This window comes from Brachyistius frenatus, unplaced genomic scaffold (assembly GCF_029030835.1).
Source record: "Brachyistius frenatus isolate BFR_SWC_R1_liver_20210118 unplaced genomic scaffold, ASM2903083v1 Contig_26, whole genome shotgun sequence".
NCBI lineage: Eukaryota > Metazoa > Chordata > Actinopteri > Embiotocidae > Brachyistius > Brachyistius frenatus.
This window is the reverse complement of record NW_027210625.1, coordinates 3,308,505-3,330,378: the sequence shown is the minus strand read 5'-3', so window position 1 is coordinate 3,330,378 and position 21,874 is coordinate 3,308,505. Positions and strand designations below refer to the sequence as shown.

Genomic DNA, 21,874 nt, shown 5'->3' with positions numbered 1-21,874 from the left:
CTTGTGCCAAACCTTATTACGCACACGCCTCAGAAGAGACAGAGGGTGGTGCGGTGTGTGTTTCTGTGCGTGCATGCTTGTGTGTGTGCGGTGGGGAGCATTGGCTGGTGTGGGCGTAGAAAGCGTTTCATGCAATTTAGAAATAATGGACACTTTCTTACAGATTTTAGGTAATTTATTCTGTTATTATAAACTACCAAACTTGTGACTGCTACAGCGTACAGATGTATTATGGTATTGTTGGGAAATAGGATTCAAAGTGGAGTCATTTATTGGTAAAAGTAATTTTCTTCATACTTTCTTTGCCGTTTAAGATACTTTTATCTGTGAAAAATAGTATTAAAATGTATATTTCTTTGTGTGGTGGGGGCTTGACGTTTTTCTGCCTGCCTGCTGTCCTAAAACACAGAAAAAACGACAGCTGGAGGCACTTCTCCCCCTTTATTATTATCCTAACGGAGGAGAATGAAGGGGAGACCGGAGTTGCGCAATCTTGCAATCCCCTTACGTCAACAACGTGGCACCGCCTTTCCTCGAACCCTATTGGACAAGCCACAGCGAAGTGTTGCCCTCTCATTGGCTCTGCGTGACGTCGCCCAACGCCGCTGGGCTTCCTGGTTGTAGCTGTCAAACATACATTTGGAGAACAACCGATGCCTTCAGTCGCCGCCGTGCATCGTCCAGACTGAGTTTTATTCAGCCACAAAGCAAGAAATCCTGTAAGTGGGAATGTATCTTCTGTCACCGATGTCTTTTGGACATTTTGAAATTAGTCTTAACGATTGATTGACCCTGTGCTTGTTGGCAGGGAGCCATAAAAGCATGGCATCATCTGCGAGTTTCTCTTTGGCATGGACTGTAAAACACAGAAGGAATAACCTCTTATCTTCCTGTTGTCAGAGCTGAAGACATGCTATATTACTGTGTTTTATTGTCATTTAAAACCGTATAAACAGCTAAATTATTCCTGTAATGCTAAGCTTTACTGTCGAGGTGCCTAACTCGTCTTTTTGCAACGTAAAGCGCTTATTCGTGACACTTAAGACGCAGCGTGTCGTTGGTTTTCCTCGAAGACCACATCGGGCTGACATTTTAATCCACAGCAAGATGTCAGTTTAAAAAAAACCACCGACTTCCTCTTGTGTGGCGATCAAAGACCAGAATAGCAATACATTTCAATACAATCAACATACTACCACCTGCTGTTTAAAGCAAGCAGCAGTCACACGATCAGAGCTCCTAAGCAACATCTGGAAATACACATTTCTAAAACAAATAGCCAAAATATCTATGGACTTCACCATGTGTGTGTTTAGTAACCACCCGGCCAGGAAGCCCTCCTTCTCTGCTGACTCATAACGAGTCTGCAGGCTGATGTAAATGGAAGTAGTGTTTTTCCGAAGTATGAAGGAGGAGGGAGGGATGTCCCAGCACACCATGAGGAGCAACACTTTCTAACAGCTGGAAGGTTCAGCTCTCCAAACTACACCCAGCAGCAAATTCATGCATTGTCATGCTACCTTTATAGGAGGCACTCAGGATTGAGCACAATGGTTAGTTTTTCATAATCTGGGGTATTGAAGACCAGCAGGGCTGTGGATTGTTTTAAAATAAGTTGTTTTATAAAAGCCCTCTTATAACACTTGAGTATTCAAAAATTATACTTAATTATCATGTGTTCCTTTAGATCAGATTTAATATTTGAGAGCATACTTTACTAATAAATGTTGTTGCTGCTGTCTGGCTGACACGGCAGCTGACTACTCGTAATAGGTCATTAGTTACAGCAAACTGCTTGTTGACATTTGAGCCATCTGCAGCTACGTTTTTATTTAAATCCATTAGAATATGTTTCAGTGTGTGACGCTATCTGGAAACCTTTATTCAAAGTGCATTACAGTAAGAATGCAAATGCTATTTTTGGGGGGGGCTGCCCTGGTGGGAACTGAATGCCAGGCGGTGCTGGTGTAATGTTCTGCTCATTATGGTTCACAGGATCATTATCAAAATATGGACACACAATCCTTCATTGACAGCTGCAAACATACGGTGCACTAATTTTAGTGGACAACTAAACAAGACAATTCTGCAGAGGTATTATGGTCGGTGAGCAATGAGTTATTTCTGATGGTTTATTTGAGATTAAATTAGTTTTAGTATGTTTTACATCATGTCTGTACGTCTTCCCGAAGTGAAATCTGATCCTAATCATTACAAAGCAGCTTCATGTTTGCTACAGGGTGCATGCACAAAACCTGGTTCATGAAGTGACTTCATTCTGCACAGCTGGGCGAACATAATGATTTTGCAGGACATGCCTCGAGCAATTATTTTGCATATCGATAAATCAGTTTTTTGTCTGATCAATGTGTCTGATCATGCACTGTTTTAAATGTCAGAGAAAATGACAATTGGTCGTCACAGAGCGAAGGTGGTGAATATTTGTCCTGATGTCTGTCTCAGCCAGCAGCTTTCTTGATCCTGTCACCTCTCCCTTTTACGAACTCCTCTCAGGCTTTTATGCCTCCTTCACATGATCACCTTTCATCAGCCTTATAACCCGGGGATCTCTGCTCTGACTCCTATCTGCACTTTACTCTCCCCGTAGGGCCTATGGCGTTCAGGAAGGCTCTGAAACACACGGCGGTCGTCAGTGGGGGGGTGGTCGCTGCTGCTTTTGGCGTGTCAAAGCTAATTGAGTACAGGAAGACGCAGGTGAGATGATGCTCCACCAGATGTTTACCTTTTGTTGCATTATTACAGTTTTTAAAGATTGTAAAGATCCAGGTTTACAGGGAAGGGAAACATTCTTACTCTTCTAAAAGTCAATATCATGTTCCCATTATGGCCCACTGCATGTTCTGTACACTTTTGTTCCTCAAGAAAAGTTGAGTTTGCAGGGAGGGAGTGCGCCCGAGGACATGTCCTGTCTAGATTTTGGAATGTGTTTTTCATCTCTAAGCTGTGCTTACTTGCTTTTCATTGAATGCTGTGCCAGCGGCTGTGCAGGAGGCAGCAGTTCACTGGCAATGGCTCCAGAACCGGAACAGAAATTGCGATTGAATGAACATATATCATGACATCATAAAGTTTTTACAGAGTTGTTATGTTGTCCTGGAAGTAATCACCCCCACTTTTATTCCCACTTCCTCCACTGTGTTCCAGCATCTACAGAGGTGTGGCTGTTTTGCTACTTGGCCTTTCAAAATAAAAGTCAAGTGTCGGCTACCAGACAAAGATATATAAAGTGCACTGACCCTCCTTCCAACACACTTTGACACTCCTGCCGAGAGTTGCATGAGAAGATTGATACCACTGTGATGCCTGCACGCGACATTTTAAGATACTTCTAGCAGCTGGATAATTAAGCTTAGCATGAACTCGTCTATGCTTTCTTTTCTCCACCAATACTTTGTAATAAAGGTAAAAATGCCCAAAAAGTACTATATAGAATAAGTAAAACAAAAGCAACAAGGTATCAGTCTTCTGATTTCACTCTCAGCAGAAAAGCAAATTGTGCTTTTACCTTTTATGTTAAACTTTTCCTTTAATCTGAGAAGAGAAATATGATAAGAAACCTGTTTTTGCCCTTATTGTGTAGTAAGCAGTAATATATTGAGGAGATTTTGCAATTATTGTGTTTATCTCCAGGCAACGTCAACTTTTGTAATTCACAAACTCTGCAGGTTGTCTTGTTCTTGAATAGAATGATAATTAGCTGCTTGACAGTTCAGATGGACGACACCAAAAACTTGACAAAAAAGAACAACGTTTTAGGAGCATTCGAGGTGTGACGTTGATGAGTCGCCTCCTGACTGGTCAGACTGGGAGCACTGTTGGCCTTGAAAGATAGCAGTGTATGTCAGCTACTGTCATCCATCGATCTTCTCCATGAAAATACAAATAAGCACACAGCTTAGCTTCACATAAGATGGACAAGCAGCTGGGTTTCCGCTGACCTCTGACCTGCCCTGGGCTTATTTCAGGCTTGCTGCACAACTACATACCAGACTTTATGTGACTGCACAACCTAATGTGAACTTTGTTCTGTGTCCTGGTGCGATAATGTCCTCTCTTGCCCATTGTCGCCCTCTCAACCAAGCTCGGATTGGTAAGCACGAAGACCATGATGAAATATAATTATTTTCACAATAGTTTGTAATCATGCATGCCTCTAATCCCTGTAATTGCAATGCTGATGAGATGAATGTCCGTCTTGTCTCTTTTAGCTAGGGCATATGGCTTGGAGAAGTTTTCAAGACAGCGGCCGATTGGCTATTAGCGTGGGCCTCGCTGCGCCTTTCTCTGACTTAACTTGATTACGGGGTTTCGCTGGCACTTAATTCAGCGGCGGCGTTTGTCTGCGTGCATCATCAAAAATAGACAATGATTATATCATCGTCTTGTTTGCGGCTGCACACCTAAATTACAAACGCCTGCCACTATTTGCAAGTCAAATTCAGCGGTGGCTTCAAAGCAGCTTGATGCAATCATTTAGCTTGAACTGCTAAATAGAAAAATGAATAAATATTTCATTAGAAGTGAAATTCCACAGCCTCGTATCAGAGGGGAGCTGTGTTTTTTTTTTTGTGGTTGTGATTATTTCTTTAAATTAATTATTTTGCTAATCAAACAATGGGTGTAAATGATGTTCAAAGACTGGAATGTGATTTATTTAGTGGATTTGTGAAACTGAGCCGCATGTTGCAGTAACCCTCGGTGTTTCCGGAAACTTTGCTTTGCTTCTAATCGCACCAAGAGTCATCTGTTTTTCAAAGAAATATTATTAGCAACACTTCTCTTGGAAACTAAAGGTGTTGTGGACATCATAAGCACACAAAAATGTCACTTTATTCCAAGAATAGCTTCAGTTTTTGGTCAGAGACTGAAGGCTCATTCTTGAATTTGTTATAAATGCACTCTGCAGTCACTTCTGGTGGTGAATTAGGTAGTGGTGGCAGAAATATTCACACCTTTTTGTCAGGTAAAAGTAGCTTGAGTGTAACGGTAGGCTCGGTTATACTGACAGGTGTTCCTAATATTGTGCCCCTCCAAGTTACATGAATTGGGTACCTAATATATTAGGAATGAAACAAAATTAATAATTAAACTAACTTCACTTGCAAGAACAACTGAACATTATAATCCCCATGAAGAGAGGATTGATTGTTGGTGTAGCATATTTACATTTATATTTAGAGATTGTGTTTTTATATTCATTCTGAGATTTCATGTGGAATCCCCACATACATTATATTCCATCCACAATGCATATTATATGTAAGCATGTCCTATGGTAATCTCATTACACACTTGAACCCAATCCATAATGTATGACAATGATTGCAAATCATTATGCATTGTATCACATGTCGTTTCATGAAGTGATTATAATGCGGGGATACTGTGCTTGTAACGTCTCAACATGCACCTCAAGGAAAGTGTTGCTACAGTTTCTTATACGTCTGTTTTAACATAAGATTTAACATAGAAACGTAATGTTTTGTTCAGTTTAGGGAGCACAAATGACTCTTTGAGATGTGAAAGGTATGGAGCTCATCGTGCCCGTGCCGCTGTGTCTGTGTCACATCCAGGCTCAGTTAGCCCATGTGGCAGCAGAAGCAGAGCTGAAGGTTCCCTTCGCCGACGAGCTCCCCTCTCGGCAGGCCCAACTCTCAACGCTGAGGAACACCGAGGAGTTTGATGTTCTGATTGTTGGAGGAGGGGCCACGGGTGCAGGATGTGCCTTAGACGCTGTCACACGCAGTAAGCTCCCTGTCAACAGGGCCTCTCTGCTTTCATGCTGGGATGCAGCATGTTTCACAAAAATACTTTTCTGTTGAGTCAGTAATTGATTTTTGGTGACTAAAATTAGATTTCAGTCTGTTAAATCACGACGGGTTTTCTTCTGTTTTTATGTTTTTGTGGGTCTCTGCACAATACTGTGATATTTAATAGGTAAATACAGTATGAATGTGTCATGTCTTCCTCAAACTAAATATTTTATACCACATGTATTATTATGCACTGTAATTTTTTCAGACCTCAAGACTGCTCTAGTAGAGAGGAACGACTTCTCCTCGGGCACAAGCAGCCGGAGCACCAAGCTGATCCACGGCGGGGTCCGCTACCTCCAGAAGGCCATCATGCAGTTAGACTACGAGCAGGTTCCTCTGTGCTTCACGCCCACCTTGTTTCGTTGCTCCTCTTCGTCTTCGTCGTCTCATTCAGTCTCTCATTTTTTTATCAAACAGTACATGATGGTGAAAGAGGCCCTTCACGAGCGAGCCAACCTCCTGAACATCGCGCCTCACCTGTCTGCGCCGTTACCCATCATGCTTCCTGTTTACAAGTAAGTGATAGAGTCACAATATTTAAAAAAAGAGGAAAACAGGCAGGTAGGTTCGTGTTTGTTAAATCCCGGTGTTTACCTCCAAGATGGTGGCAGTTGCCTTACTACTGGGCGGGGATCAAGATGTACGACCTGGTGTCGGGGATCCAGTGCCTGAAGAGCAGCTACGTCCTCAGTAAGACGAAAGCCTTGGAGCTCTTCCCCATGCTGAAGAAGGACAAGCTGGTGGGAGCCATCGTCTACTATGACGGTGAGTCAAGGCTCCGTGTTTTCACACAGACACTGTCACGTGTGGACAGTTGAAAGAAAGCACGTCTCATTTATGTATTCGTCTCTTTATTTTCTGTGAACATGAAAAGACAGCTGAGTCAGTGTCGCCCTTTTCCACTGTTTTCCTTTCCTGCAGCAAAGAATAACATGACTCACCCAATGATGTGGTGATCTTAAGATGTATGAACCATGAGAGCATGACAGAGAGCAGGATTTAAAGTACAGCGCTGATTTTTAAACACTTGACAGGAGCACCTGTGTGACAGAAAAAGTCTTAAAATCGTCTACAAAAGCAGCCTTTTTCTTCAAGGTTGTTGTGAGAAAAATCTGAGGGGTCACAGGACGACTAAAGGCAAAGCTTACTGACCTTTTCTTCTTCTGAAATGCACGATGTGTAACCAGTCGTCGAAGATAAACACAGTAACACAAAACAGTGAACGACCACAAATCTGCTCAGACATCACACAACAGTTCAAGTTGCAAGAAGTGCAGAAGTTATAGATTCAGAAAATAGGTTCAGAAAACCTAGAAAATTTCCCAAATATGTAATAATACAGAAATGTTTGAAAAATCTCCTGATTAATCCAAGCAGAAGATTAAAGAATGCAGGCCTCAGATGCTGTCTGGCCCGAGGCCTTCACATCTCCACTGGTGCCGAACAAAATGTGTTGACAGGCTGGTAGGATGCCCTCTCTTCCCCGTGGCAGTAAAGGTTGCGTGTTCCCCGGTTCAGTACGAAGGACAACCAAACATATGCTGAGCATCCAGCTGAGTTTGAGGAGCTAGGAGCCGCAGGCTTCCTTTCCTGTCCGCCACCGAAAATAACAACGTGGTATCTGCGGGTGATGTGTCTTCTACTGTAGGCTTCACTGAGTATCAGCTCGTCAAGTTCAATCACAGCAGACTGACGTTTCTTTTAGTTTTTTTTAAATGATGCCACTTTTGATGTCTTTTATTTATCCTGTTCAACAGTTTGACAAAATGAAAATCTATTTTCATAAAATACATTTTTAGAGGAAGTTGCAGTGTCTCTCTTTAGAGATGCTTTTATGGATATAAGGTCACATTTAAAAAGACGTTTTACACTTCAGGTGTAAAATGTATGTGGCCTGGTATAACTGCATTAAGTGCAGCCTTGGAAAAGGGACAAGCATTTTCTTGCTGCAGAGCTGCATGTGTTTGATTTCCACCACCTCCACCCTCCTCCATCATCTACTCTGAGGGGGGATAGTGCCGGGTTGGTGGAGGGGAGGGGAGGGGAGTCTTTTCTCCAATTATGCCGTCTGGAACAATCACGCCCGTGACATTTCAAAATCTGACCTTCTCTCCCGGCGGTGTAGAGCGCCGAGCAGCAGTGTCGTCGTCGTCAGTCGGACTGGCTGAACTGCAGCTTTTTCTCTAGCTGTCTTGGTTACTACTGCTGCCACCAGCAAGAGCCTCCTTTTTTCTGTAGGCCTTATCTTCTCATATTGGCTGGCTGGTGTATCATATGTGCATATGCTTCAAATGCTCAGGAAATAGCAAGTATAGCATGTTTAGCTGCTGCAGGTACAACATACATGTCCGTGGCCTCAGTGAGTCTCTGTCAGTGCTGAAAACACTTATTATGCACAGCAGCAGAAAGCCCACAGATAGCACCGAGCACTGAGGAGAAGGGATGTGATGATTGGAATGAACATGAATGACAATCTGTTTGTCTGATTTTGAAGTCCACCACAAACCACCTTCATTTCGCTTCTTTTCATGTCTACGAATGTTTGTGTCTATTATACAAAAATGAGTTATAGAGAAGAAATACATTTCAAAGACATAGAATATGGACTAATTTCATTAAATACACAATAACCTTAATATAGCCACCTTAATTAAGGTGACTATAATGTTCTTTTATTATTTCCACCTATTTATATTGTTGTGTTGAAACAAAACAACTCTTCTTCTTTGTCACCTTCAGGGCAGCACAACGACGCCCGCATGAACCTGGCCATCGCCATCACTGCTGCCCGCTACGGCGGCACCGTGGCCAACTACACCGAGGTGGTCCACCTGCTCAAGACTAAAGACCCGCAGACCGGCACGGAGAAGGTGTGCGGAGCCCGCTGCAGGGACGTTGTCTCAGGTGAGCGAAGAAGGTGGCAGGAAGACGCTGCAGAGTTAGAAAGATGGTCCCGAGCCTGAAGGTTCAGAGTTTACAGAGAGTTGTTCTGGAGAGAGGGCAAATGGAGTGACATGTTGAAAAGGATAAAAGAATCAATACAGTAGCCATGTTGAATGGAAATCAATGGATCAGTTGTGCTGTGCTGCTTTAAAGCTGCAGTGTGGCCTGCCTGCCTGGAGATCTGACATGAAAAAGGCCTCAGTGACATCAGGATGAATTATGTTTATCAATAAATGGACAGAAAGAGGCAGACGTGATAGTTTGTTTAAGGCTTTTCTGCTCTGGCTGATTTCCACCTGATTCTTCTCTAAAATGTATATTTAAGTCCTTAGATTAAAGAAAAATAACAAACACTCAAGGATATGGACGAGCAGTAACAAATACTATAATTAAATGACACATTGAATGTGAGAGTGTCGAGTGAAAAATGAAGAGTTAAAAATGAATGTCCAAATCTCATGACTTTCTCTCTCTTTCTTTCCCTCTCAGGGCAGGAATTTGACGTGAAGGCCAAGTGTGTGATCAATGCCACCGGACCGTTCACCGACTCGCTGAGGAAGATGGACAACCAGGAGACCCAGAACATCTGCCAGCCCAGTGCCGGCGTCCACATCGTCATCCCGGGTTACTACAGGTGCTGCCACACACAGCAGCTCCTTTAATACGGACCTGCTTTTCCCATTTCAGATGCATTAAGTTGTACATATGTATTCCTCTGTGTTTTCTCCTTCCTATGTGTAAATACAAAGCTCGCTAAACTATAGTTTGACCCACTCTTACATGCACAGGACAATCTTCTGTGCTTAAGATACAGCACAGCAATAGAGTGGTTCTGTTCAAGTCGGAGGTTTTAAAGTTCAGCTAAGCTTATTGAGTGAAACCCGAGGGAGAGCGAGCCCTTTGAACAGAAATGCCAACCACCTAATTTTCTTCTTCCTCTGTTTCTCTCGTCTTCCTCTTGCCGCCATCTGCTCCCTCCCACCTCCTCCTCTTCCTCTCACAAATCTTTGCTTTTCCATTTGTTTGTCTTTTCTGCACCTCAGACCTCATTTTGTCGTTCTCTTCAACACGTCCTGCTATTCTTCGTACTTGTTCCTCAGCTTTTCTCCACACCTCCTCCTCCTCCTCACCATTCACAGACTAATAAATGGCACCTAATAACACTGCTGTTTCTGCTATTCCTCTTCCTCACTTCTTCTCTCCCCTTTCTTTTTCATAAGTCTCTGCTTCTGCTCCTATTCTTCCTGCTGATTAGTTATTTCCTCCATGCATGCTTTTCTTCACCACCTTTTATTTTGATAAGCTGATACTACTTCTACTTCTGTTATATATATAATAATAATAAAAAAAAATTCTGTCCCACAGTCCTGACAACATGGGTCTGCTCGATCCGGCCACAAGCGACGGTCGCGTCATCTTCTTCCTGCCCTGGGAGAACATGACCATCGCAGGAACGACCGATACCCCCACCAGCGTGACGGCTCACCCAATCCCAGGAGAGGACGACATCAACTTCATCCTGAGGGAGGTCCGCAACTATCTCAACGCTGACGTAGAAGGTACAACGTACAAGGGTTTCTTTAATGTTGTTTGGAAATCACGGAATCATCTGTGATTGGTTTGAGTTTTAAATGAGTCTAATGAATGGTGGCAATCAACATTGATGCTTACTTCTCTGGTTGTTCCAAATAATTACCTAAAGATTGCTTTGTACAGCAACAGTTTCCTTCCTCAAAAGCAAAAACCACAATGAAAACATGATGAGAAAATAAATGAAACCTTAGGAGAATAACCAAACATTAGATTTTTCCATTCTGCATTGTATAGGCTGTATCTGTCAATAAAACACAATCCAATAAATATTTTCACTGAAGAGCCCACCTGCTGCTACCATGACTCAAATGGGTGTAACTTGATTCCCGTTGCAGTCTGTTCTGTTCCAGTATTCATTTTGCGCGCTTGGTTTGTTTGTGTCGTCTCTTTGTGGCATCGTCAGTGCGCAGAGGAGACGTGTTGGCAGCGTGGAGCGGCATTCGTCCCCTGGTGACGGACCCCAACTCCAAAGACACTCAGTCCATCTGCAGGAACCACATCGTCAGCATCAGTGACAGCGGACTGGTCACCATCGCCGGTCAGCGGAGCTTCGTCTCTGTGAACATTGTGAAAATCCAGTGAATGTGACTCATCTGTGATTTTAATTCTGCGTGTGTTCAGGTGGGAAGTGGACGACCTACAGGTCGATGGCTGAGGAGACTCTGGACGCAGCCGTTAAAGCCCACACCCTCTCAGCTGAGTCCTGCAAGACCGTGGGTCTGGTGCTGGAGGGAGCTAAGGGCTGGACGCCGACCCTCTACATCCGCTTGGTTCAGGACTATGGCCTGGAGAAAGAGGTTGGACATTTGTTCCACATTATGACAGTTGGGGGGAGATTCAATTTACTCTTATATATATATATATATATTTATATATAACAATATAAGGAAGAAAAGCTTTGAATCAACACTTTTTACAACAAACACAACACAACAAATCTTTAGAAATGTAGTTTTTAGATGTGACTTCTGTGAGATTCCTGCTTCATTAAGAGGGTCAAAGAAAGACGTGGGAGTAGCTACATAGTCAGACACATTCACCTCCAAACAAACCTATGAAAGCAGCTCACTGTGACACATGCAGTGTCGTCTTCAGCAGCAGCAGCACTGGAGCTGACATTAATGCTGCTGCTGCTGCTGTAACAAAGCTGACATTTCTGCTACACAAAAGACTGAACACACGTTGAATCACTCTCTGTGCTCTCCAATTTATCAATGGCATTAAGTAAGGGCACGCTGACTTACATCAGCCGCACGCCAACTCTCCAATAATTAGCCCGTTCGTTTTCATTAAGTGCGGTAGAACATAGTTTCATGAGGAGAAAGTTGTCCTGCTCCGAGTGCCTACAGTAAACTTACTCCTCATTAGAGGCTCCTGCAGCCGCTCTGCTGTTCTCTCGAATATTCCTAAAAGGTCACTGTTGATATTTGGACAGCGTTTGCCCTTTCACATGATCGGCAAGCCGACGATCTGAATAGCAAATAGCCTCCTGTGTTCTGTAAACATATGACACCTCATCGACAAAGCGGCGCTATTATTTATCGTTTAACTCCAAAGAGGGGAAATCGATCTCGTGAATACCAAGAGCTGCCACGGCAATTTACATCTTTTTTATATTGTGGAGGCTGGAGAGTGAAGGTGTAGGGATGTCATTTAAAGGCAGTGGGCAGTAACAGTAGTCTGTCTTTGATAAATAATCAAATGTTTTACGGCTAAATGTGGTTCAGTTTGTAGCTGAAACAGTTAGTTGATGGACAGATCAATTAAATCTGTTAATGTCATGATTTTACAAAACAAGCTGCTGGAAGTCACGGGCTGAAACTGAGATTTTGCAACTACTCCTTTAAGGAATAATATTCATTTTAGTTGAAGGAGGGAGGTGCTGCAGACATATGATGTTTTATCCGGTCCTTTGTCTTTCACATGTATTTATTATCTTTCTCTGACACAGGTGGCGCAACACTTGACCTCCACGTACGGGTCGAAGGCGTTCGACGTGGCCAAAATGGCTCAGGTCACGGGGCAGAGGTGGCCAATCGTTGGGAAGAGATTGGTGTCTGAATTCCCTTACATCGAGAGCGAGGTAAAGAGGGATGCTGCGCAGACACATGATGTTCCAGCTGTGTGTGTGAGGTGTGTCTGAGAGTGTGTTTTGGTTCTCAGGTCCTGTATGCGATCAAGGAGTACGCCTGCACCGCCATCGACGTCATCGCTCGGCGAACACGCCTCGGCTTCCTGAACGTGCAGGCGGCCGACGAGGCGCTCCCACGCATCGTGCAGATCATGGGCAAAGAGCTGAACTGGAGCGAGGAGAAGAAGACGGTACAGACATTTACCAGTTGTTTCTTTAAACGAGATAAAGTGATGGAGTTAAACTCACCGGTTTCACTTTTTGCTATGATATAATTTGTGTTTCCCTAATGCTTTAATCCCAGGTGGCTTTCTGAAGTCAGGGATCCTGTTTCAATCAGAGCACAATTGAAGCGTCCACACCCTCTGTCTTTTCAGAGAGGAAGCTCTGTGTGTGCATGAAAACTGAACTCACCCTCATTGTTAATCAGCAGAGGACACCTTTAAAAACAAGTTGGATAATCATACAGGGTCAGAAATCAATCTCTCAACAAAAACAGTCGAAAATGTTGTTGTTTCTGAGAAAGTTTTTTTTTTTTTCTAACAGCTTTGTAGGCAACAAGTACAAAACTAGTGAAAACCAAAGTCTTCATTGTTTTATATGCTTACAAGACACATTTCCCCTCAGTACACATGTTGCAGAAGCCTCACTACACACACAAGAGTTGTAACCACGCTCACTCTAACGACAGAGGCTGTATCCTTCAGTATATTTGATATCATGATTCTGCTGATTACATTCTCACTCCTCTTGAATGTAAAAATCCAGGCGGAGCTTGAAGCAGCGAAGAAGTTTTTATACCAGGAGATGGGCTACAGGTCTCGCGCTGAGCAGCTCACCAAGACGTCTGAGATCAACCTGGACTACCAGACAATAGTCAGGTACCCATGAACTACTTTTAATCCGCAGTATAGACCTCCCAGTATAAGAGCTGCTGATTGGTCCAGTCCTTAAAGTGGATTTTTCTTTCTTTATTGCTCCTTTTCATTATGTATTCAATCATTACTATCACAGGCAGCTTTTCCACTTTTTCATAGATCCATGGTTATGTTTACACACAGCTATCATTGAGCACCGTTGGCTATAAATCTAGTAAGAGTAATTAAAGCTTGTATGTCTGACAGATACAAGAAGCGTTTCCACAAGTTTGACAAAGAGAGCAAAGGATTCATCACCACCGTCGACGTGCAGCAAGTTTTAGGGGTGAGTTTCTCTTCCTCTGTTTCATCTTTACACACACTTGTCTTCATTACATGTCATCGATCACCGGTGGTGGTTTTCTTCTCTGCAGAGCATCAATATCGACATTGATGAGAATGCGCTCCATGAAATCCTTAATGAGGTGGACCTCAACAAGAACGGACAAGTGGAAATTGATGAATTCCTGCAGGTACGTAACATAAAAGCACAGAGGACAGAGAGGAACACTTTACTCAACGTCTCCTTATCTATGTGCAGTGTACTAAATTTGAAAATAGTTTACAACATCATTAATGTTCAGTATTTATAACTTTTCCTATGAAGTCATGTTTTACTTTGTTTTATGAATGTCCACAGGAGTAAGTTCTCGGTGTTGACAAATACATTAATGAACATTTAATTTGCTTAAAATTACATTATATTAATCATACGGGATAGAAACATTCATTGAATGTTTACATATTGCGTATAAATGTTAAATTGGGCTCTGGAATAAGCAGTTTGTATAACATATTTTAACATGATTAAAATAAGCTAAAAAATAATATTATCACCTTTGTTACATCCATAATTAAGTCCTAAATGTCGAAATGTTCAATGTTTTTCCAGAATTATTCATTTTGATGCCCAAAATCAAGAAAAATGTCTCAATCATTTTAATTAAATATTTTCACTGAAATGGAAGTTTTTCATTGTATTTAAGAAAATCAAGCTAAAGCATTCAATTGCAGACGATAAGTGGAAGTTTTTTGCAGCAAAGACATAAAATAAAAACAGAATCTAAACCTAAGGTACATTAAATATGACATTTTTTGGAGCGCACATGCAGCATGTATTGTCGTGTGTGTCTGATGAGAGCGGCCATTAATACCTAACACCTCTGTCAGCGCCTGCCCTTCTCAAACCAGCAGCGCAAACACGACTGAGGACACAAAGATAATAGAAACCCTTGGGAGTGCCATCCCTTACACGGACTCATTTCTAGTATTAAATCTGTCCCACTGCCAGAAATATTGATATTAATCCTGAAAATGCCTAAACTAGTTTCCAACTTTGAGCAGTTGTTTCAAAAGCCTGAAAAAGTCAAAGGTTAATCGTCATTTTCAGAATAACACGCAACAACTGTCTTCTTATACACGGCATGAAGCTGGAACACAAATGATCCTGTTGTTAAAAAAAAGACCAGCGTCCACCTGAGAAGTGAGAACGGTGAACGTCCGCTGCTGCAAGCAGTAGGTGTGAAGTCTACAGAGCCAGGCCAGAGCAGATGAAGCTAATTAGAGAGAATCTCTGTCAGCGACTTGTGTAATGAGGCCTGAAGAGTGTCCGGGGGCTCCCACGTCTGTCTGCCGCTAAATTAATTTCTCACTTCAGTCCAGAAACGAGTCATTACAGCAGAGCCTGATGACAGTCGGATTTAGTCTTTGTTAGTGAGCGGCCAGGAAACGAGCTGACGGCCAGACGACGAAGCAGCCGAAAGTGAAAATCTGCCGCTGTCTCCTTTGGGACAAAATGTGTGTGTTCGTGTTTGTTTCTGCTCGTCCTGCACGTGGACGACTCGGGGACAACCAACAGGTAGTATACGAGTGGAGCACTGATGGGAAGCAGACACTTGAAAAGGGCTCTCACAAAACGTTAACCACAACGTGGTTGGAGGGGGAAAAAACAGGAGGTTTAACAAGTGTCAAAGCTGAATCGGGTAACTTCACACATCTGGAGCTTTGAAGCGCACCAGTTAAAAAGAACTTGGGTGATATTTTTTATTTTTTATTTTTGTCAAGAAAAGATGTATCCTAGTAACAAGTAAAGTCCAATATGTCTTACTGCACTTTACTGCTGAATCAAATACAAGACCAAGTGTGTGGTTACCTGAAGAGCAGTTTTGAATCTCAGTTTAGTCCTCAATGTGATCAGAAGTAAAACATTTATTCAAAGCTGATTTTTTATTTTGGCTCATTTCCCATCTCCTAACATGGATTGAGTTTATGCTACTGCATCCAACCACAAGGGGAGATACTTCTGAGGAGCTGTCCATCTTTATATCCAGTTTATGTATTTAGAAATGCAGCTAAATCATGAAAACACGGTTCTGTCGTCTCACGGGGTTCGTTCACAATAAGAGAAATAGAAAACATGATCAGTTTCAGTGTTCAGTATTTTCGTCGCCTCACAGATAATTATCTCTACCTGAGGAAACCAGCTTGCCTCCTTTGACAAGTTAACCTTTCCCGCTGCTGTCGTACAGGCTATGTACTTGTGTCCTCTGCTGTTGCCTCCGTAGCTGATGAGCGCCGTGAATAAAGGACAAGTGTCTGACAACCGCCTGGCCATCCTGCTGAAAACTGCCGAGGAGACGCTGGATAAGAGGGGCCCGGTGACGGTGGACCGCAGCGGGGGCGGAGTCTGAGCCAGTGTCAAGAAAACCTTCAGCTGCTGCTCCTTTAAAGGTGGTAATGACAGAAAAAAAAAAATCATGCAAATGTCGTTATTTGAATGACAATATTGCAATCAAGCACACAGTGGGATGAATTTGACCAAATCAAACACACTCTTCAGTGTGTTTTGGGTGAAATAGTATCTAATGATTGAGGTTTGTTTTGTTCTTGAATTGAAAAAGAAGGTGCGTTTGTCTGTTTGTGTTTTTGTCTGTTTTTTTTCTGGGTCTCCACATCTGGTGCCTCTGACAGCACACTGTTTTATATTGTGTTTTCAACAAAACCTTGAATAATATAATTGTATCTTTGTAGTTTCTCCAACACTCATTTCTAACAGCCCTGATTGTCGTGTAAAAACTGTATTCAGTTGGCAACTGAGCTTTTATGCTTTAATTTACACGTTTATAACTTCCTGATAATGTTTACTGGAGAAGAAACTGTGATTTGGTGCAAATTATAGAAAACAAAGTCTCTTTTCGACCCATGTTGCTCAGAAATAATCACAAGTTAATGTGGTATTATTGGAAATATATTCAGTCATGACATATTTTGAAGCAACGGGATCTGCACTGCAAGTACAAAGAGAAGAGAAGAAGAGAACATGAATGCACTTTTTTTTTCTACCAAAGAGATGTATATATGAGGCTGGATGATAAAATCAATAATATTTTTATTAACAAAAATCTGAATTTAAACAGAGGGCGTCTGTGGTTGCAGTGAAAATAGTGAAGACTTGCTGGGTTTCACTATTAATTCCGGTTTATTTATAAATCACATTAAAAACACATGAAAAGGTTATCTATAATTAGCACCAAATTCTCATGTCTTTCCAGGAAACTTCCTGTTGGGAAATCAAACGCAGCCTCACTGATTATGTCCTGGTGTTGTGTCTGATCCGAGCGTGTTACAAGCACGAGCGAGGTAACATGTAAAGGTTTCTGAAGCACTACTGCGTCTCCCAGAGCGACAGCTGATCTGGGACTCTGTGTTCTCCGTCTGTTGCACTGCCTGCCTGCATGCTGCTGCTCACTCTTGATGTTTACATGACGAGGTTTCCAGCTTTAGCGTTGCTGCTCGAGGAATCTTTCTGATCTCCTCACGTGTGTTTTTAATGATTATTTATTCTGTTTTCTTTGTGTCACTGCAGCTATAAACTCAGAGAGATTTAATTTACATACATTGTAATAGAAAGAGAACTTTGAAAGGACTGTATTGATTTTCGGTGGGTAGAATAACGTGCTAAACTCTGTTCTTTAAATGATGTAAATGAAACCGTTTATTCTTGTATTTGTTTTATTATGTGTATTAATGCACATCTAGCCTGTCTGATTGCCTGATCAGCCAATCAGCAGCAGGCTGCTATTTACTCCTGCATGCTAGCTGATGTTTTTATTGTTAATGCGACAGAAAGGAGACTTTTATTCATGTGATAACATGTTTGATGTTCAGATTTTTAGGATTGCAATAGAAAGGCAGTTCACTGTATGAATGTACAACATGTGCCTTGATGTGCCTACGACGTGAATCTCCAACCTTCTTTTTCACAACATGTAACACAAAAGCAGGAAATCATGTTCAGAATGTAAAGATATTTATATGACGTTTCTAACATAAAGAGAAGCATTTCAACTGGCCTGCACGTCATTTTGTAGAAGCAGAGGCCTGGCAGAGGAGCAGAATTTGACATTTGTGTCCAAATTTTAAATGATTTTACGCATTATTGTCTCGCTAACATGCCTCTGCTGCAGGCTTGTGATGTAAAACAAGTCTGTGCTTCCCGACTGCCTTCATGTTTTTACTTATTTTCAATAAGTGAGGTTGTTTGGCTTTTCTTTGGCCTTTTTTTTTTTTTTTAATTCTTAAGCACTGGTTTTCCTCCCATATACCAAACACTGTCGCCGTTACTGAAGTGTGTATCAGTGTGTGGTCACATGGTTCAACTACAATACCTCGACACTGAGGACCCTTCAAGCTGCCAACGCCGCCCGTCAGGAATAGCTCATGGGCAGCACGACTTAAATCCTGATGTTTGATTGTCTCCTTTGGATGAAATTACAGCTTTATCCAGGCTCAAAGAGCCTCATGTTGCTGGCTCTTTTTCTCCGCACCAACACTGTCACAGCAGAGCGAGTCAGTCTGCAGGTGAAAAAGCAACAAAGCAATTATCTAATTAAATGTATCTGGTTGCTCGCAGAGCTTTGCAGGCTTTTTGTGTGTTTTTTGTGAACATCAGTCAAAGCTGGCGTCATAACAGTAGATAGAAGTGATCTGGCCGCATGTGAAAAGACTGAATTTGTTTTTTAATTGGATTTCATTTCAGGTCAAATCCCCAAAGAGGACATCACAGCAGCACTTACTGTATGTTTAGTGCTGTCATGAGTCAGATCAACTATTTTCACATTTTATTATTAAGTATTGATTATGTATTTAGGCTATTTGTTATGTTATTCATTCATGTGAGTTAAGTTACAGCTTCTCAAATGTGACAATTTGGTGATTTTCTCTCTTTTATGTTCGTATAAATTGGAATCTCTTTTGGTTTGGGACTTTAAAAAAAAGGACACCTTGGATTAACTGGACAAATTATTAGACACAGCTTCACATAATATCACATGATATACATCATTTCTGACACCTGCTTATCTGCATTTCACTCTGGACAAAGATCTGATCCAAAGCTCCAGAGCAGCTGCTACAAGGACCTTGTGGTGCGATTTGGACTTTTTTACATCTTCCGAGTCTTAAAGAATAATATTGTCTGCATCACTGTTGATCTCTGTTGTTCAATGATGTAAAAACGTGCTGTAAGTTTAACCGTGCTGACAGCTTATGGATATTTTTTAGCAGTTTCTTTCAGTTCAAAAGCATTTAGTTTCCTATTAAGTGTTGCCTTTCTATCAGTAATTGTAAAACATCAGGTCATGTTGCACAGAGCCAAAATATCCTCACAGGTCGGTTCTCACAAGGATAGAAGTACATGAACACACACACACACACACACACACACACACACACACACACACACACACACACACACACACACACACACACACACACACACACACACACACACACATTAACCTTCATCCAGGCGGCTCCTGCAAACTGGGTGAAAAACAGCCTTTTCTCCCGAAAGGTCACGGTGAGATTTGAGTGACAGCTTTAAATCCTGCGCTCATATTACAATCTGCAGCGGAGACGTCTTCCTGGGAAAGGCCGGGAGTACCGGGAAGCAATTAATTGTAATGAATAATGGCACAAATCTGGTTGGCATATGACCACTAATGCTCCTTTTTTCTCTGGAGGATTAGGACAGTGATGCCAGCCACACCGAGGTGTCTGTCTGCACACTAATTGAAAAGTGTGAGGATGTTGGAGGGTGTCAACCACTGTCTTCTTCTCTTCTTGTCTTTATTTCAAAAGGAAATTTCTCATCCAAGAACATCAGATTTTTCCACCTTGTTTTTTAGTAAACCACATCAATTTTACTGGATTTTAGAAACAAGGGGGTCATAAAATGAAAAGATAAATTACTGGACACAAAAAAATAAATAATGTAAAGTTATTTAGACTTATTTTTTTTCATCTTTGTGTATTTCTCATTAATGTGTCAGCTGCAGCTCTATGGATTCTGCTAACTAAGCACCCTCCGACTCTTTGTAGAGCTTCAGGGGCATAAGTTTGAACCCCTTTAAGGGCATCATCATCCGGAGAAACCACTAAAATTGAAACGTGTCATTTCAAAATGAGCTATTTGTCATGTCTGCTTTAGCGGCTCACTGATAAATCTGCAGGTGAGACGTCAAACTACAACACCCGAGGAACCCAGAAAGCATCAAAACACATTCTACATGTTTAGACCTTGATCAAAGATATAATGTTGTAATTTGTGTGCATGCTGAGTGTTTCAGGGTTTGTTTTAGTCCCCTGACCCTATCACTGACTAATCTGGCCACGCCGCGCATGTGTTAGCAGTGTTCGCGTCCTCTCCAGCCCATGAGCTCAAGTGTCAGTGTCAGTAATTAGAAATTTTCAAGTAGAAATTATCAACCATTCTCCCGGTTTCCATAAACAAGTTGTCGCAAAATAATGATGTTTGGATGAGTTTTAATTAGAAGTGTGAGTAAGAGCGCTGGGACCAGACAGCCACACAACAACCCGCCAAGCCTTCATTTCTTCAGCTGATAATTATGGTAAATATGATTATAATTAACTGACAGCTCAAGAAATTAATCACATCGACCTCTTGTGAGGAAGGAAAAGTTCAAATATTGATATGACAGAGGGCAGGTAAGAGAACTGCTCAGGCAGGACTGATTAATTTAATATGTCATGATTTGGTGTTATTGTGCTGCATAACTAATTGCAAGTAAAAGTCATTAAAAGACAGGTTATTTTTGAAGCACGACTGGGCCCTAAAATGACTACCTGCAGTCTCAGATGTATTCTACAGGGTACTCTCGGGGACTTTTAGGGCTTCCAGAGGTGAAAAATCTCCATTTTATGGGGGAAATAATGGTTCAGACCTTTCTGGGCCACTCTTGAACCTCCTCCGGTCGAATAAAAAAACATTTTTGCAAGGTGTCCTGACATTTACCTGGGTCATTCACAGGCTTTGTGCCTGTCAGTGTGCAGACAGGAAGCTCTTTCAGCTGCATGTCAGTGGACACCTGCCAATCAATCCACAGCCTTAACTTGACATTTCTTCTCAAACCCAAAGAAAAAAGAGGAACATTAACATGAATAAAGCGAAAATTCCTCTTTCCCTCATACACGTGGCCCGTTTGTTTCAAAGTGCAACAAATTGGTGAGATGAAATATCTCCGAGAGGAATGTAGACCGCAGTTTCAGTGTGTTTAATGACGGCGGCTACTTCTCATTCCTCCTACGCAGTGAAAATGAAGCAGTCTTTATGAAGAGTTTTCCTCATCTCTGCCTTCCACAGATTATGTCCGTGATGTGTTTCTGCCTGGCAACAATGCATCCTTTGACACGGGAGTCTGCACAGTGAGTCATTCAGCTGCGTGGGCAGACCAAATGTGTGAGGAGATTTGACTTCACAACAGCTCTGTGTCTACGGAAGAGTTTGGGTGCCTTTTTGGGTACTTTTGATGACTGGGGATTGATTCCTTGGAGACTCGATGTAATTTGAAGGGCAGCACCAGAAGTTGGACATGGAGGACTCAGATGTTAAAAGACTCCAATGATGTTTTATGACATCAATCCCAAATTCTTATGAGAATCCATGGATTTTGAAGACACCGTGGACTTCATGGTTGTGGAATTCAAATTTTGGGAAACTTTTCATGAAATCTGCTGTCCAATGTCCAACATGTGCACGTTAATGTCACTCACCGAGATTTAAACACGAACACGAGTTAATAACTCGGAGTTATTTGTCAGGTGAGCCTCATTAACTCACCTGCGTCCAACAATCAGAATGTAAACACACACACTTCTGTTTACTTACTTTAACACTGAAAAAAAAAGTTAACGCTTTATATTTGACCTTCAACAAATTAAAAGACATTTATTGTTGTAAAATACATTTTAAATTAAAATTAAACATTATTAAACAATAATTCAAAACATTGGTTTCGTCCACCTTATTGAACGTGTAAATGTTCTGCTCTTCTTTCTCGTTTTTAATGGTAACAAGAATATTTTCAGATTTTAGACTGATGTGGTCAGAAAAAAACTGTCTATTTAAAGATGTCAGATTTATATGTGGTTAA

The 21,874-nt window shown here is 41.8% G+C and overlaps 1 protein-coding gene across 1 annotated transcript; it reads left to right on the top strand.

The window, feature by feature from the left end:
• Positions 1-605: 605 nt before the first annotated feature.
• gpd2 (glycerol-3-phosphate dehydrogenase 2 (mitochondrial)) lies at positions 606-18,969 on the top strand. Its single transcript, XM_069698316.1, has 17 exons — positions 606-719; positions 2,609-2,715; positions 5,595-5,766; positions 6,043-6,167; positions 6,255-6,352; positions 6,439-6,602; positions 8,577-8,741; positions 9,270-9,414; positions 10,146-10,339; positions 10,777-10,911; positions 10,995-11,170; positions 12,325-12,456; positions 12,537-12,695; positions 13,273-13,385; positions 13,629-13,707; positions 13,796-13,894; positions 15,986-18,969. The coding sequence occupies exons 2-17, from the start codon at positions 2,614-2,616 to the stop codon at positions 16,109-16,111; spliced, it is 2,184 nt and encodes a 727-aa protein (XP_069554417.1). The 5' UTR covers positions 606-719; positions 2,609-2,613; the 3' UTR covers positions 16,112-18,969.
• The last annotated feature ends 2,905 nt before the right edge of the window (positions 18,970-21,874 follow it).

Bases quoted from the DNA above. Each gene is read 5' to 3' on its own strand.
- gpd2 (XM_069698316.1), top strand. From the start codon at position 2,614: ATGGCGTTCAGGAAGGCTCTGAAACACACGGCGGTCGTCAGTGGGGGG. The intron at 5,767-6,042 runs GTAAGCTCCCTG...TAATTTTTTCAG, and splicing joins CTTAGACGCTGTCACACGCA to ACCTCAAGACTGCTCTAGTA. The intron at 10,340-10,776 runs GTACAACGTACA...TGGCATCGTCAG, and splicing joins TCTCAACGCTGACGTAGAAG to TGCGCAGAGGAGACGTGTTG.